At 37.3% G+C, this 18,706-nt stretch overlaps 1 protein-coding gene across 2 annotated transcripts in view; it reads right to left on the reverse strand.

The window, feature by feature from the left end:
• SEPSECS (Sep (O-phosphoserine) tRNA:Sec (selenocysteine) tRNA synthase) overlaps positions 1-14,994 on the reverse strand; it is a 41,196-nt gene extending 26,202 nt beyond the window's left edge. The window contains exons 1-7 of one of the 2 annotated variants that reach the window (XM_055111252.2): positions 14,785-14,978; positions 14,039-14,293; positions 13,484-13,638; positions 11,390-11,508; positions 10,574-10,732; positions 9,550-9,703; positions 6,490-6,592 (exon numbers count right to left, since the gene is read on the reverse strand). In XM_055111252.2, coding sequence (XP_054967227.1) covers positions 6,490-6,592; positions 9,550-9,703; positions 10,574-10,732; positions 11,390-11,508; positions 13,484-13,638; positions 14,039-14,293; positions 14,785-14,898 — 1,059 coding nt within the window. In that variant the 5' untranslated portion in view covers positions 14,899-14,978. Of the gene's footprint in view, positions 1-6,489; positions 6,593-9,549; positions 9,704-10,573; positions 10,733-11,389; positions 11,509-13,483; positions 13,639-14,038; positions 14,294-14,784 lie in introns of both variants that reach the window. The other variant, XM_003826835.5, reaches the window with a different exon arrangement.
• Positions 14,995-18,706: the final 3,712 nt, after the last annotated feature.

An 18,706-nucleotide genomic window follows, 5' to 3' on the forward strand; every position in this document is an offset into this window, starting at 1 on the left:
ATATGTGCAACTTTAAGTTTACAACCTGCTTTCACACATAAATCATTTAATCTTCATAACAACTCTGTGAGGCAAGCACGGTTTCAGTATCAGCTCAGGTGGGAACTTTAATGAAACAAAGCTTTACACCTTAAAATTTGATAAGAAAGAATGGATTCATCCCATGCCTCTCATCTGTGCTCCTTTTTTTGACAACAAATGTCTACAATGGGTCCTATAACTATTAAGTGGTTTTAAACATCCTCTGTGAGTTCGAGGGTGGCCACCATAACCTAATGGACTATAGCCATCCGAGTTGCCAAACAGTTAATTATACATGTGCCTCTCTTTAATGCTTGGACAATCTACTACCTGTATGACCATTTTAAGCACTCAGATAAAAAACAAATGCAAAGTTTTACTTTTAACATCACTTAATGGAAGTTTTATTTGTATACTCTTGGCAATTCTAGAAGCAATGTTTATACATAACTCATGCTCCCTAATATTATAAACTTAGATTTCATTCCACTGCAAATGAACTTCCATTGAAAATCTAATATTCTGGTGAAAAATTGAATACTTACCTACTAGAAATGTAAAACTAAGTTCGGTCCTCATCCAACTTTCTGTCTAATGTGCTTCAATTTTCTCCTCTTAAAAATAGAGATACTATCTAAATTACAACTAACATAGTCTTTTTCTTTATCTGTAGCCACAGATTTTCAATCTGTATTCACAATCTGTATTCCTATTAATATTATAACCATATTTGACCTTCATTTTCACACCTTGCTATCTGAGGGAGAATAGAAGGAGCAGATAGCTGGCCTAATCTCAGAGTCCAGATCCAGGCAACAGGTGGAAGCAGCCGAAGCAGGGAAGAGGAGCAGCTGCTCTGGAGGCCATTATACAACTGTTCAAATCTTAACCTTCCTCTTCCTCTTCTTTCTAATTTCCTAATAAACCATGATCACAGAAAATCTCACCATATCACAGGAAAATAGAGAGATGCATATAAGACTAACAGAATAAAAAAAAAACTGGAAAACATGCGAAGTAGCAGCATATAAAGATAAGTGGAACAGTCAGAGTTGCCTTTGTATTAACATTTTAGTACTGTCCAAGGCCTCCTGAGAGAAACAGGAACCTAAACTGGAAGCAGAAGTACTAGAGGAATCAATGCACCAGACTTTGCTAGAACCCTTCCATCACTAAAACACAGAAAGCATTTAAAAGGCAGCACATTCTGTGGCAAGAAAACAAACAGGCTAGACCCAATCTCAGAAATGGTACAAGACCCCCTTTTTTCAGCTACATCTAAGTCATCAGTATATGCTCTAAAATCCACTCTCAAAATACATCTGAATAAAAGCATTTATTACCACCTTCACAACTACCACCCTGGCCAAAGCCACCAACAAATCTCATATGGGTTGCTGCAACAGCCTTCTACTCTTGCCTCCCTACAGTCTATTTCCCACATAGCATGTCACTCTTTACTGCTTGAAATCCTTCCATGGCCAATGATCATACCAAAAACAAAGTCCCAAACCCTTAACACACCTCAAAGCTCTACAACCACTGTTCACCTTGTTCATTATGGTTCAGCCATAATGGCCTCCTTGCTATTTCTCACATATTCCAAGCACGCTCCTGCCTCAGAGTCTTGGCTGTTAGCTTCTGTCTGGAATCTCTCTCTCTAGAGAGCTGCAAAGCTTCCTCCTGCATCATTCAGAGCTCCACTCACATGTACTTCTTGAAGAGTGCTTCCTAGATCACTCCATCTAATGATATCCATCCTCCCCAAATACCAGAGCATTTATCCAAGACTTGTCATACTCAAGGTTTACTCTCTGCTTTCCCACAAAAAATAGAATGCTCTATGAGGGTTAAAGATTTTGTCGGATTCACTATTGCATCTCCAGCTCCTACCCTGGTGCCTGGTACACAAGCAGGAACCCAGAAAGTATTTGTTGAATGAAGTGACAATTGGGTTTGTGAATAAACAGTAGTAATACCTACTTCTCTCAAATTCTTAACAGGCAAAGTTGCTGCTTCCCACACTTTTGGAACTTTACAATCCATTGTGACTCAAAATAATCGGTCTTATATGTATATTTTTGTGACTCTACTATATCCCTCTCCATTAATCTATCCTAACATCCATAATTCATGAATCTCTTAAATTCGTCATTTTAGTAAATATAAACAGAAATATAGGTTACTCAAAACTAACTTCCCCTGGAGGTGGGGTTATGTGCATACAGAACACTCTATATGCTCAGCCTTAAGTCATTCTGGGGTCTCATCTTAAAAACAAAAAAGTTAAAAACATAATGTTAAAACAATAAAAATAAAAAAATTTTATTTATACTTTTCTTCATTGATTGATTATTGCAATATTATTTTCTCAAGAAAAGACTTACAGTATTAGTATTTTAGTACTTTGCTTTTTAACAGAAAAATGGGACTTTGGAGTCGCACTGAACTAGATGGGCTATTTTGTAGCTACAGGACCTTAGGCAAGTCACTTAATCCCACTTATTTTATTTCCCCATGTGCAGAATGGGAATAAGAAGTACACCTTAAATTGTCAGGATTCAGCTGATAACTTTAAAAGCCTAGTAGAGGGCCAGGCACGGTGGCTCACACCTGTAATCCCAGCACTTTGGGAGGCCAAGGCGGGTGGATCACGAGGTCAGGAGATTGAGACCATCCTGGCTAACACGGTGAAACCCCGTCTCTACTAAAAAATACAAAAAATTAGCCAGGCATGGTGGTGGGCGCCTGTAGTCCCAGCTACTCGGGAGGCTGAGGCAGGAGAATGGCGTGAACCTGGGAGGCGGAGCTTGCAGTGAGCCAAGATCGCGCCACTGCACTCCAGCCTGGGCGACAGAGCGAGATTCCGTATCAAAAAAAAAAAAAAAGCCTAGTAGGATGCCTGACACATGGAGAGTGTGTAGTAAATGGTATATATTAACAATAAGGACTATTGAGATGAATTAAGGCTAACTTTAATTTTTTAGAATGTCATGAAACAGCAACCTGCACTCAACAAGACTCAAGTATTCATTTGATTTAAATCAATAGTGCCACAACCTCTTTTGGTGAAGGCCAATTTGGGAAAAATAGAATGTTTATATATTTGCTTTTTTTGTTTTAAAGAAATGTCCATTTTAATAAGTTCTAATGTTCAACAGCACAGTACAGTGACTATAGTTAACAACAATGTATTGTATATTTCAAAATACCTAGAAGAGAGGATGTGAAATGTTCCCAACACAAAAAGATATAATAAATGCCACATAATGGATAGCCTAAGTACTCTGACTTAATCATCCCACAATCTGTACATGTATCAAAATATCATATGCACTCCATAAACATACCCAGATATTAGGTATCAAAGAAATTTTTTAACAAATGTCAACTTTAGAAGGTAATACATTATCTGCAACAATATCTGCATTTAAAAGTTTATTCATCCACCTTATAGTTTTATTTTTTGGTTAAAATTTTAGTAAAACCACCTCCCAAATGCAGAGAGGTAATGACAAAGCAGAGTATTAGGGATGTGCAACCCCAAGAGCACCTTTCTTATTGTATTCTGGGGCTTTTATTTTTTTTTTGGCGGAGTCTCGCTCTGTCACCCAGGCTGAGTGCAGTGGGGCTATCTCGGCTCACTGCAAGCTCCGCCTCCTGGGTTCATGCCATTCTCCTGCCTCAGCCTCCTGAGTAGCTGGGACTACAAGTACACACCACCACACCCAGAGAATTTTTTTTTTAATTTTAGTTTTGTAGAGATGGAGTCTTGCTTTGTTGCCCAGGGAGGTCTCAAACTCCTGGCTTCAAGTGATCCACAAGCTTCAGCCTTCCAAAGTGCTGGAATTACAGAGGGGAGCCACCACACCCAGCCTCTCTTAGTTTTAACCTCTTCAAGTGCACCACCAAATTTTCTAGTATTTAAAAATATGTTGTATCATTAAAATGATCATTATGAAAACTTTATAGCATCTGAAGGGTACAGAAATATAACACTAAAAAAATTAAATGTACACAATGAATATAACTATGTAAAAACAATATGCATATAAAAAGAGAAAAAGCAAATACATAAATTGTTAAGGGTATTTGTTAGGGTAATAGCATTATGAGTGATCTTCTACTCCTTCCTCATTTTCCTAAACTTTTAGTAATACTGATGGTATTTGACTTTTAAAAGGAGAGAAGCTACTAAAAATTATACAGAAGAAGAGCAAGAGGGAAAGGGAAAGGAGGAATAAAAATCAATCACTGAAATAAAATGTTTTTCAAGATTTCCAGTGTAGAAAATTGTACACCCTTCCTCTATGACCATACAAATTAGATATAACCTAGTCTACAATAAGTGAAGAAGCCTTAAAAAGTTAAGGAATAGCAAAAAGAAATACCAAGGAAATGGTAAACAGTCTTTCTCTAAAGGTTTTAAGAAATCCCAACACACCATGCCTACAACCCACTCCACCTCTGGACTTGCTACATAAATTAATCCATTTCCTTATTGGTTTAAGCCAACTTGAGTTGGGTGCCTGTTACTTGCTGCCAATGACATCCTAACTGATACAAAGTTGAGTAAAGAAATTAAGCAAATCAGTGATTACTATTTCATATAAACCACATTTATGTAAAAGATGATATTAGTATACTAAAAATAATATAAAAGACAAAAAATGTACTAGATAGTATCTATTGTGCTTCAGAGCATTTACCATATTGGAGCAAGACACAGGTAATCTGTGAATAACTTATGCCCACATAACACAAATCACACGTATGTCAAAACTGTATGTGTATATTAACATCATTATGCACACAAACTATGTAGTCCATACCATACATGCATAAATACAATACTTTATTTATTCACTGACTGTTCAGACCAGTTATTAATTGTCCATTACGTACCAGATATTGTCTTAAGTACTGAGGGCACAGCAGTGAACAAAACAAAGTTCTACCCCAACAGAACCTTAATTCTAATTACTGTCAATAACAAACATTATATCAAATGGTGATAAGTGTTCTGGAGAAAAATAGCAAGGAGCCATCAATTTTAAGAAACATCATTATTTTATATGTCACTACGTAAAAAAAAACACTGCCTATTAACATTGTAAGACACCACTGATTATTAAGACATCACAATTTCAGATGTCAAAATGTAGAACATAGCATCTTAAAATCAATGAACATGGTAAAAAAGCAAAAAGAAGGATAGAAAATGCTAGCAAGGGCTGGGCGCAGTGGCTCACATCTGCAATCCCAGCACTTTGTGGGGCCGAGGTGGGAGGCTGGCTTGAGCCTAGGAGTTTGAGACCAGTCTGGGCCGCATGACAAAACCCTATTTCTAGAAAAAATACAAAAAGTTGGCTGGGTGTGGTGGCACACACCTGTGGTCCCAGCTACCCGGGAGGCTGAGGTAGGAGGATCACTTGAGCGTGGGAAGTTGAGGCTGCAGTGAACTCCAACCTGGACAACAGAGTGAGACCCTATCTCAAAAAAATAAAAAACTAGAAAACGCTAGCAAGGAAGGGGGAGGTGTTAGATAGGGTTTGACATGTATGTCAAAACTGAGTATGTATATTAACATCATTATGCACACAAACTATATAGCCTGTATCATACATGTATAAATAAACACAATATTTCATTTATTCACTCACTTTGTTCAGTAACCGGTTTATTGATTGTCAATAATAACAATCATTGACAGAGTTTCTGAGGAAGTCTCACTGACCTAAAGAAAGCTACGCAACTCTCTAGAAGAGCAATCCAGCAAGTGGGATGAGCAAGAGCAAAGGCCTGGAAGTGCAGGCACGTGACAAAATGGAAAAAAAGTAAGGCAGCAAGGGTGGTTGGAGCACAGCAGGCAAAAGGAAAGCAGTAGAAAATGAAATCAGCAAATCAGCAAAGGCCTGAATACACAAAGCCTTGTAGGCCATAGTTCTTATTATAAGTCACATGGGAAACAAAGACATATTTTCAAAATTAGAACCTAAAACAAATGACCAGGATCTAGCTGATGCTTAAAAAAAAAATACAAAAACCTGCCAATTCCACAGCTATATACTAGCATGTTTATAAATGAAGTCACTTCTAGTCTAAGATAATAAGGTACAATAATTCCTTAAATATAGACTAAATCATATTTTTTAAATGGTATAATCCAGTATATTAGAAAAATGAAAATCCAGGTAATGAAACAGTCTCAGAAAGTTAAAAGCTAAACTACTAAAGTATTTCTATGTTGATTCTAGCCTACCAAAGCTATCAGTCCAATTATCACCACAGTATCAAAGAATAATGACTTTTATTGAGAGATTATCAGATGTAAGTTCCTAACACAACCTGAAGCAGATGGTCATAAATAACTGTTTTACTATATCAGATTGTAAGAAAAAGTAATAATCCTATAATATGTTAAAATGAATTTTTCCTTGACATACATATCATTTTAAACTCTCTTACCTGCTGAATGAGATGCATACACTTTGAAGACTGCACTCCATAAGCATTATTAACTATATGTGGAATGTCATAATTAGCACAAATCACAGCCAGTTCTTCTAATCTATAAACATAAATATTCAATAGAAAGACATACTCACACTGTGTTTTATAAATGATAGTGCAGAAAGTTTTTAAAAAATTTAATAGTTATCCTTAATATACACCAAAGGAAAAAAACGACAAACACTGAAATTTCTATTGCAGTATTTTGACATGTAATTCAGCGGCTTGGAAATACATAGCAAGCTCTTTCGAATAAACCTAAAAAGGCTTTTAAATTAATGTTATCAATATACAAAAAAAAATACAAAAATTTATGTAGATGATAAATCATTTTAAAATTAAAAATTCCCTAAACAGAAAGCCAGAAGATTATTTATAATGACCCCTCACAAGATGGTATGCTCTTTTTTTCCACTTTTGGTTGCTTACCATACTGAAGCTAGTATCTGCAAAATAATTAGCATATCTGGAATCTTAAGAAATCTCACATTAAACATCTCATAAAATAAAAAATGCATTCTCAAATAGACTTTAATGTATTAAAAAATACAGAACATTAAAATGTGTCATTACCAAAATAACTAACATTTTCCAACAACTTGGATACTGAGGAATCTTCCAAATAGCTACTGGTTTTAAATCCACCCTTATCTACTCTTACTTTTTCATTTTACACCTCTCATATTAATCTAATTTGAGAGTCTAACTTTATGCAAAGTAAGGTAATAAATTTCAGTGACAGCATAATAAATAGATGTTCTTTCACAAAGCCAAATACTTCTTGTGACTGAGCTCATCTTTAATAGAAATGTCTTCATGCTATGAAACTAAAACTAAATCCTATGTTTTAGTAAAATTATTAAAAGTTTTCTTTCTAAAAGTATAAAGAATTTGAAAGCATTTTTATACAAGTAAAGTCCTTTTTGACAGGATATACTACAAATATATAGTTTGAATTACCGATTTACGCATAATACATGTCCTATTTCTAGTAGATGTCATTAATATATTTTTAACTGTAAGTAGGAATACCATTATGTTCATCTGTTACAAGTTTTCTTTTTTTTGTCCAGTTTGCCTCAGACCAAAAACAAGTTATCAATTTGCTTGCTTGAAGTCTTATGAATTAAAAACTCATTTTATCATTCATTTTCACAAACCCTACAAATTGATATAGACATCCTTTTTGTTACTTCAAACTAATCAGATGATGTTTTTAACAAAATAGACCTCTGGGATACACAGAAGTATTTTCTTCATAAAATAAAAGGCACTTTCATACGTGTGTGTTCTAATGAAAATATTCCTTAATAAAGAATTTCTTTGAAAATAAGGCTCCATAACATTAAGCTCTATTTTTAAAAGAAAAAAAATAACTTGTGAGTAGTTTTAAATAATCTGAATTACCTAAATCTGTTAATGGTTAGGGTGTGTTAAAAAAAAAAGAAGTATTAAATGAAAGGAGAAGCAGAAAAAATATTTTTCATATGTATCAAATTGTTTTCTAACTTAGAAGACAATTTAAGGTGTTTATCAGTTAGAAGAAATAATACCCTTCTTTTTTGCAACATTTCCCTTAAGTGAATTTCCTCCACAATAGTTTTTGTCTGATTAACTAATAAAAACAAAATGTATACTGTATCCAAAAAATTAAAAGGAATGAAGCCGATGTAAAAAAAAAAAAAAACAACAAAATGTGGTTTTAAAATGTAATAAAGTCAGAAATTCAAACATTACTGTGCATCACCCTTTTCCTAAACTTCGCTCTTACTCAGAAATATTCATTACACAACAGTGACAAATGAGAATTTTTCTGACTAATAAAAATCTTCATTAAATTTTTTCTAAAGGAGATAATACAGGTAAAACACTTAACACTGTGCCAGGCATACCGTAAACATTCAAAAGACGTTAGTCAAAATGAAACGAAAGCAAAGTATCCACAAGGATAAATAATCCAACTAATACAAATATCCATATGCTGTTTTTCAAAATGTGATTTCTATCACATTAAAAATTTTATAGCTATCAAAACCATCAACAAAGAACAATGCTTATTTAATATTTCAATACAAATTTGAAAGCTGATTGGTAAGTAATGAATAAACCACAAAGCATATGAAAAGTAATCTTAAAATAGAGTTCACAGGCTCATGAATGTAGCAAGGTAAATTTTTAAGAGCATAGTTAAAAAACTGTCTCTTACAATCTGCCTGTAAGATAACAAAAGCCAACATAGAATTCATTATTGCCAAATAATGTAATTCCATGAATTAAAACCAAAGTATAATTTGATGCTACAAGAAAAGCCCAAAGTCAATATAGTGCTTACAAATTATTACCACTTCCATTCAAAATGTTAAAATGAAACAAAAAAAATTGTAGAAATCTGTAGAAAAAAACAGAAACCTGTATTACTAGACATGAGCCTATTACATTTTCAGAATAAAAATGTGTGGCTATCCTTTAGAAGAGTAAACCTTTGCTTTTTCTTTCCTTTTTGCTTTTATTTTCTTAAATATTTGTATTATTCTCAAAACGCAGACAATGACAACCACTATGCACACCTAAGGTATAATCTGAGTTAATCTTCCAATTACAGAAATTTGAAAGTAAACAATCCTAATTTTTTTAAATTTATTAATACTGATAGCAATGAAAAGAAGTAAACCCAACATTTAGCTTAGAAAAGAAACTTCTATTAAATAATAAGAAAAAACATGTTAAGAGATCAGAAACAGGACAAAGAGCAAGAAAACAGAGACGGTCTGCATCGACTCAGGTGATAAAGGGAGCTCCCCACCCTGTACTAGTTGTTTTTCCTTGTTATATTTCAAATGGTTGGTTTCCCAAGCTGTTAATGCTATTTCTCCACAAGGTCAATCTATTCTCTTAGAACAGACCATTCACCTATTTATTGTGAAGTGTTATTTAAGCATATTTGAGAATTAGTATATTATATTTTATTTAAAAGACTGATAAACAGCTAAAGGACAATATTCACAAATCATTTACCTATCAGGCACCCTTGGAGCAAAACAGGATGTAGTAGAATGAATACACAGAATGCAATCAGGCCCAAGTTCCTGGACTTTAGCCTCCACTGCTTTCAGGTCTGTACGCAGCTCGTCACCTTCCAAAACATTTTCTATCACCACAGGCTCAAAACCTAACCAAATCAACCAGAAAACAAAATGTTAGTGTGAACTAAAATAAGGGAAGATCCTGAAACTCTAGGAAGCATGCTATTCTACACAAGAACTCTTAATATTTATTTTGGTAGATTAACCTTCCTCTGGTAATAAATACACGGCTCAGTACTGGTATTAGTCAAAATAATGTGAGGGACTACTACACAATTTTAGGACCATAAGTCTATTTAACACTTGGATATGACAAGAATGAGTTCTGGAAAATAAGGAAAACAAATGTTAAATAGATATCTATAGAAGTAATAACATAGACACTGATGACAAAAAGGATCACTTTAATCCAGTTCAGTTTCAATCCACAGAAAAATAAGTCGACTCATTCTCTGGTGATATTTCTGTTTTATTTTAAAGTTCACTTTATTTCAGAGATGGACATAAATAATAATACAATTCACTCAGTGAAACAAATCACAATCATCTACTTAATGTTTTACCTCTAAAGAAAAACATAATAAATTTCAGTAGCCTAAGGATCACTGATCCATCTCATAGCCTACAAAAGCCTCCTATGAAAACAAAATGTATACTGTAAATTTTGCATAAAAATTGTTTTCACATTTTCAATTAAAACAGTACACTTAACTAGTATATAAGCAAAGGTCCCCCAATAAATAATAATTATGGAACCATAGATATTTAGGTATCCATAAACTTAAAAGTTGCATAGAGTAATACAAACATTAAATTTTGTTACATATATTTTACAATTTTTTCTTTTAAAAAAGCAATAGGGAAGAGAGTTTATTTTTCATTTATCTATCTTTATATAAGAAATCTGAATTTCATAATTATGATGTTTAAAACATTATGTATGACACTTCTCTTACCTGCAGTGATCATGGATTTAAAGCAGGACTTCTGGTCTATTCGTGGCCATATAATATACTTTGCCTTTGGTCTTTTGTGTCGTAATGTTAAGAAACACAGAGTTAGACTCATACCAGTTGCCATAGGAACTACAAAGCAGTTGGCTACTGTATGGACACCTACAAATAAGAAGCAAAACAGAAATCTGTTATCCCACTAAGCACCCAGCATCCTTCTTGAGGAAATAATATATTTCATATATAAAATAGTAAGAGTCGTAGCCCTAGTGCTTCTGTTTCTGTACTCGCTCTTGGGAAGCTCAATGCCAAATTCAACTTCAGGGCTTATGGCTCTGATTTTCTATCTTATTCTAAAGACTTTTTATTTAAAAAAAAAAAAGTCTTTTCGGCCGGGCGCGGTGGCTCATGCCTGTAATCCCAGCATTTTGGGAGGCCAAGGCGGGCGGATCACGAGGTCAGGAGATCGAGACTATCCTGGCTAACACGGTGAGACCCCCGTCTCTACTAAAAATACAAAAAAAAATTAGCCAGGCGTGGCGGTGATCCCAGCTGTAGTCCCAGCTGCTCGGGAGGCTGAGGCAGGAGAATGGCGTGAACCCGGGAGACGGAGCTTGCAGTGAGCCGAGATCGCGCCACTGCATTCCAGCCTGGGCGACAGAGCTAGACTCCGTCTCAAAAAAAAAAAAAAAAAAAAAAGAAGTCTTTTCAAAAGCCACTCATACTCTTTTTGGAAAGGGGCAATAATAAATGAAATGAGTCAGTGGTGTGTGTGTGTGTCCAGACAGCCAAAAGCATTATGATTAAGACGGTACATACCAGCCAGCTTTATAATGTCCAGGACCAAAGAATTGGTAATTTTGTTCAAAAGGCTAGAGCCTGCAGCTTTTGGTTGCACAGCAGAAATATCACCGGATCGTCCAATGCCATGAATGAACCTAAGCAAAAAATGGGCCAAAAACTGGACAAATACATTCAGCATTCCAAGTAATACAATGTACAAATATGCAAATATAATAACCAAAAAAACACCAGGAGCAATATTTGGCTGTTACAGATATATGTCACAAACTATTAATGATGTGGAACTCTCCTACTTAAATTGAAATAACTTCATCAATTATGCTGTGATAGCTAGTTTCCAAAGACGGCCACCATCAGTTCTTTTTCTCCCTATGCCCACATGCTACTCCCACACCAAGAGATGGAGTCTACTTCCTCTCCACTTGAATCTGGGCTGAATTTAGTAACTTGCTTGGCCAGGAAGAATCTAGCAGAAGTGACTGTGTGAAATTTTCATGCTAGGCAAACCTTCAGATGACTAAACTCTCAGCCAGTATCTGACTGCAACTACATGACAGACCCAAAGCAATACTCACCCTGCTGAGCCCAGTTATTCCAAAAAGCTATGAGAGGTAACAATAAATGTTTTAAGCCACTTAATTTTAGGGTGGTTTGTTCTGTAGCAATAGAAAACTAGAATACATGAAACATTAAATTATCTTTTTTTTTTTTTTCTTTTTGAGACGGAGTCTCGCTCTGTCGCCCAGGCTGGAGTGCAGTGGCGCGATCTTGGTTCATTGCAAGCTCCACCTCCCAGGTTCCCGCCATTCTCCTGCCTCAGCCTCCCGTGTAGCTGGGACTACAGGCGCCCGCCACCACGCCCGGCTAATTTTTTTGTATTTTTAGTAGAGACGGGGTTTCACCATGTTAGCCAGGATGGTGTGGATCTCCTGACCTCGTGATCCGCCCGCCTTGGCCTCCCAAAGTGCTGAGATTACCGGCGTGAGCCACCGAGCCCGGCCAAATTATCTTTTTTCTTTACTTTTCCCCTAATTCCACACTGGGCTAAGTTCCAATGATGGTTCAAATATTGCCTTAATTTTAAAAGAACTATATGCTCCTAGAAAATCAGTGTGCAAATCTCATTTTAAATTAGACGATATTATACATTGTTTAAAGATACCTCTCAATACTCTTTAAAATAAAAAACCCTTTCGTAATTTGAGTAATTTCTAATTGACAGTCAAATATATCAGAAATTCGGTATAGGGGGATTATCGAAGAATACTAGTGCTGTACTTCCTCACCACTGAAATCTCATGTACAAAACATTTCTTACATATATTATCAACCATGTTATCAGCAAACTGTTAACTGAAATTTTCATCCAAGTTAGGCATTATCATCAGTTTTGACTGCAGTGGTTTTTACTGAAATACAAATTCTACGATGCCCAGGAAATTTTCATTATAATGTAAAAGCATGGAAGACAGGAGTTTCATTTAAAAGAGTTTACATTTCACAGAAAGGTTAGTGGACAGAGCAATGAGTGATCATATTAACTACCAATTAACTACCAATTAAATCGTTATCAGAATTGATGAAAAGCTTTCTGCAATAATGCAAAAGAAAAAGGTCACTTAATAATCTAATACACCTTTCCCTGTATCTATTGCAACAGAGAGGTATTTATAAAATGGGATTCAGTTTAAACACAGTTTAAAACAAAATTTAAAGTTGATAACTATAAATCATTCTAAAAAAAAAACACTACCAATGTTAGAAAAGAAATATGGAAAGCTATAAACAACCTTAATGGATTTTGAACTCTTACAGCCAGATATGTTTATTAGGGTAACCGTTCCTAAGAAAACGTATAGCCTGTGTTAGTCACCCAGAACCTGACAGGGTAACCCCCACTTAGTTTTACTCTATTGTCTTTGAAAAGCACCTGCTGAGATAAAATTGTTTCCATCTCCCTGTTGCATTTGGCTTACATATCCATTAGAGCAGGGAAGAAGTGGTTTACAAACTGACATCTGATAATCTAATAAGATGAATACTGCTGCCATTATTTTGAACCAAAAATAAATAAACGATATATCTCCTGTACTACTTAAAAAAAGATACCTGTAATGACGACGAGCAACCAGTGCAGATGCCACTCTCCCTTCCCTTTCTCCCACACCACAATTGCCTAAGAAATTGTTGCTGTCCATGATTGCAAGTTCATGTAAAAAGAGTTCAAGTGTACTTTCATCCCAGCCATTCTCTGGACACTTGCCCTTAAAAAAAAAAAAAAAAACTTATGATTATATTTAATAAAACTACCGTTCTCTAGAATACTACAGGAATACATTTTGTCTTTTTAACGTGTATTTTGCCAAGCTCCTTGTTTTCTAAAATTCAGGCATAAATTCACCACTATATAGAGACCGCAAAGAGGCAAAACGTTTGTACATTTGATTACAATTATTTACAGATTTCGAGAAGTGATGATAAATGCATACAATGAGGTTTACTCAGATATTTAAATTTCCGTAAGTGAAACTAACTGAAAACCAATACACCACATCCCCAATGAAGATGCTTCAAACCAGGGCGTTACGATTGGGGCGGTGGGACGTGGAGAAGGGTGGTAGTTGTCAAACTTTAATGAAATTTTGGCCACGCGCTGTAGCTCACGCCTGTAATCCGAGCACTTTGGAAGGCCAAGAATGGCCGATCACTTGAAGTCAGGAGTTTGAGATCAGCCTGGCCAACATGGTGAAACCCCATCTCTACTAAAAATACAAACATTAACCGGGTGTGGTGGCGGGCGCCTGTAGTCCCAGCTACTCGGGAGGCTGAGGCAGGAGAATGGCGTGAACCCGGGAGGCGGAGGCTGCAGTGAGCCGAGATCGCGACACTGCATTCCAGCCTGGGCGAAAGAGCGAGACTCTGTTTCAAAAAAACAAAACACAACAAAACTTTTAATGAAATTAAAATACATGAACGCTGGCAGGAGGGAGACCTGTGAAGTTCCGCGGAAAGCTCGTGGTTCGAGTTAGCATACAGTCTACAAACACCATTATGTGTTCTGAGTCGTTGAGGGTGGTGAAAGATGGAGGTGCGAACTTTGCCCTTTCCGCGAATAAAAAAAGTACACTGGGACTTTCCCTCACTTCCGCATCCCGAAGTTAGAAACAGCGGGACTCAAAACCCCGACCCCAACACCCCCTCCTAACAACACCATTTGGCTTTCACTGGCTTTGGCAAGGCTGAGAAGGCACAGACCGCAGTCGATCAGCTAGGGCAAGCCAAGCTGAGACAGACTTGGGACTAGTCTCAAGCAGCAAAGAGCTGCCGGTGAGGCAGCACCAGCGGGGACGCCCGGCGGAGCCAGAGCCCCGGGGTCGCGGCGGCTGGGGAGGGGACCGACAGCTCGGTACCTTCTCCAGAAGCAGCCGTATGAGGTGCTCATGCGAGCGGCGGGCCTCACAGCCCTGCCGCACGTAAGCCGGCGACACCAGCCGCTCTCCCGCCGCGAAGCTCTCGCGGTTCATGACAGCGGTGGCGACAGTGGCGAATAAGCGGGAGCACTAGCTCCACACGCCAGACACACGACGGAACCAGAATGCAACTCGCCGCCTGGACGGTACGGCAGCGCCTTGGGACAAAAAAAAAAAAAACAAACAAAAAAAACAAACACTTCTCGTTCGTGCACATGCGCAGACCTTCTCAGATGGCGCTCCAGGAGGAAGTTGGCGTATTTGAGCATGCGCGAGGGAGTCCGCGCTTTTCGCTGACTTCAGGCAAAGGAGGGACTGAAATTAGCCCCGCCCCGCTGCGGCTGATTCGTCTAGTTAAACCCTGGTGTTCCTGATACGAACTTCAGGAGAGGATTTTGCACTTGTGCAGACCGGGCGAGCAAAGTAAGAAGCAGGTACGTGGGTTTTTCCAAGTTCTGTGTTTCAGTCCTGTTGGATGGTTGAGATCTGTGCAGAGTCTGTGCTTCCGCCTTATTCAAACTGTCAGATGCCAGAACCTTCGATCTTTACTTTGATACATTTCCACACTTATTACTGCCTCACAACCCCATAGGAAATAGCAGTGCCCCACTCCTTTTCCCCTTGACACTACTGTTTAGCCATAGCACTTACCACTCACCACGTGACATGCCAGACGTTTGTTTATACACACACACACACACCCATACCCACGAATGTAAACTCTCTAACCTAACGGCAGGGCCTCGGTTTTTGCTGCGGTGCCCCCTTCCCCCGGGCACCTAAAACAGTGCCCAGAATAAAGTAGGGCCTAAAAAAAAAGTTGATATTGAATTAATGAATTAGTTTGACCATTCTGAAACTATCCCCAAGAACATTTTGTAAAATTGATTAAGGAGGGGAAAAAATCCAACTAGGCTTACAGCTGCTGTTATTAAGCCAGCCTGCCGTGTGGCCGACTTTCTTGTAGCTGGTTGCTACTTACTACCCCATGAGAATGTGGCCCTTGTCACAAGACTCTTCATTCTTTTTCTGCTCTATAGATAAAATCTAGACATTATGAGAAGATAAGCTTTCTGTTTGCATTGCTTCTTTAGGTCCCGCATACCAACAAAACTAAGGATGCCAGCTTGTCTGGAAGGCCCAATAAAAAGCTGATTCATGGAGGAATGAAATTGTCACATCCTAATGATTTCATCTCCCTTACCCCAACGAATCGATAACCCCAAATTTTCCAGCCCCTCACCCTCCACAAATCCCCTTAAAAACCTTTGCCTAGAACCCCTTGATGAAATGGATTGAAGCTTGAGAACTCTTCCTGTTTCCTGGCTTGTAACTTGTGATTATTAAAACTCTTTCTCTGCTGCAAGCCTGCTGTCGGAATATTGGTCTGTTTCTGCACAGCCGGCATAGGAACCTGGCAGTGCTGTAACAGTTCAACAACTTAGAGGTTCACTGCTGGAGATCCCTGCCTCCAGTTTCCTTACAATCTTCATCTTATGTGAGCCTACAGTAATTCCTGACATTGCTTTCACCTGGTGGTTTGTCCATTTGCACTGATTCACACCCACTTGCAAGAGCTGATTGTTAAATGTTCAGTGATTTTGTGAGCTAGTTTTCAAATACAGCCACTCAAAAATTATATTACAAGCAAAAGTAAAAATACTCAAAATTTGTCACTTCCTAATTATTTTACATTTTACTATTATCTATGCTCTTCAGGTTATTTACATGCATTTTATCTATATGGTGGAAATTCAATGTAATGTTATACTACTGCACATCTTCCAACTCCTCTTTTGATGATGTCACATTGGCCATGGTGGGAGCATTTACACCATGGAAATCAGTAAACACTGCTAATCAGGCCCTTACACTCCAACCCACTCCCCTAGAAGTCAGTTGTTCAACATGTACCAGCTCATCACTGTTTCTACTGCATGTTCCCATGGCATCCAGCTATTAATATAAATCAGTCTATTTACGGTATTTGTTGAATTGCATTTCAATTGTTAATTTTCTGTCTCAACTAGACTGTGAACTCCTGGTTCACAAGGGCTATACCAATATCTGTGTTCAAAGCACAGCACTAAATACATAATAGCTGTTTGATAAATATTTGTTGAATGACATAGAGCATTTAACTACTTTAAACAGAAAGGTAAACCACAAAACAACAAGAATTTAGCGTACTTTCTAAAATGAGTATTTTTCAAACTTTTGGAAAGTTGAGTTCCTATTCTCAAAATGCAACTATTTTTGCAACTTCTTTGGAAAAGCCTTCAAAGCTGCTTTGTCAATCACATGCAAAATGTGCAAAAATCCCAAAATTAATGTCATTACTGAATGGACACACCAGGTTTTTGAGCCAGCTTCTTCTCTCACCTTATTCACCACCTTACTTCAGAAAAATGTTTGTCTGTTTCCAAAAATTAGTCATTGTCAAGATATGCATTCATTAAAGGTATTCAAAAGATACCAGCTTTGGAAGCAATTTCAAGAGAAGTATTCTAAAATTACTTTCATCCATTCACTCATCCAACAAATATTTATCCATATGCCCATTTTACAGATCAGGAAAGCAAAGCTCAAGAAGTTTGAGTAATGTATTTAAGGTTATACAATGAGTGACACTAGCAGAATTTAAACCTGTGTGTTCTGGACCTATTTTAAATGATGCTATCTATTAAAAATAGTATGTAATTATTATTTTAAAATAGTAGTTTGTAACTACTATTTTAAAATAGTATGTAATTACTATTTTTAATAATAGTATGTAATTACTATTTTTAATAGGGCAACATCAGAATAACCTCATGGTCTTTACAAGATGAAGCATCATTTAAAATAGGTCCAGAACACATAGGTTTAAATTCTGCTAGGGTCACTAGTTGTATAACCTTAAATACATTACTCAAACTTCCTGAGCTTTGCTTTCTTTATCTGTAAAATGGGGATATGGAAGAGGCAGTTATGATGATTAAATGAGAGGTAATTGCTCAATGACATCTTCCCCTAGATAGACTGACTATACAAATGGACAATGGCCAGATCATATGTGATAACAGAACTCTCACCCACAACCTCTCTAGCAACTAGCCTTCCAAACCACCACCTCTGCAGCAATCAGCCAAGAATGGTTAAGACTTGGGCAATGACTGCCAGCTTCCCTCTTTTATTACTCGCTTCTAACTTAAGACCAACCAGAGAAAGCTAAATATCCTCCTTAAATTACATAAGATGCCCTGTTTCTAGTTAGCCAACCTCTAGCTTCTCCTTGCCAACACCTCCAATCGGCACACCTGAATTCTTCCCTGTACCTGAATCTTTCACTATAAAGCTTTCCCACTCACCTGCCTGCCTTTGAGACTCTTGACAAATGTAAATGATGGTGACTGACTCCCTTCTCTAGCAAGCTCTGAATTTCCAGTTTTCCTGGAGACTTCACTGAGACATGGTCTGTGCTGTCCATGGCGGTGGACCTCAGCCTTTGGCCAGTTGTGGTGCCCACAGGGGCCCCTTGTGCCTTGTTGCTTATGGCTTGTCAAGTCCATGCCAACATGGTAAGTCAGTGCTGGCTTGGAACTCCTCCCTGTTTGCCTTGAGTTCCTAAGCTATTCATTTGAAGTTTGGTACTCAGATTTTGTTACTGGTTCCTATTTGCATCCTTAGTGGAATCAGGCAATTCCTTTTCGTCCTTTGTGCTGTCCTTCGTACTTCTGTTTTGTATTGTGCTATCTAAAAGTGTTCTTTTCCATAAGAAGGAGAATCATAGGGTAGAACATGGCCATGGGCCCTACAACCCTGTTGTTTAAGCCAGTTTCAGAGACCGATGAGTTTGCAGTTCTCACCAGACTACATCCGT

The sequence above is a fragment of the Pan paniscus genome, chromosome 3, assembly GCF_029289425.2.
Source record: "Pan paniscus chromosome 3, NHGRI_mPanPan1-v2.0_pri, whole genome shotgun sequence".
Taxonomy (NCBI): domain Eukaryota; kingdom Metazoa; phylum Chordata; class Mammalia; order Primates; family Hominidae; genus Pan; species Pan paniscus.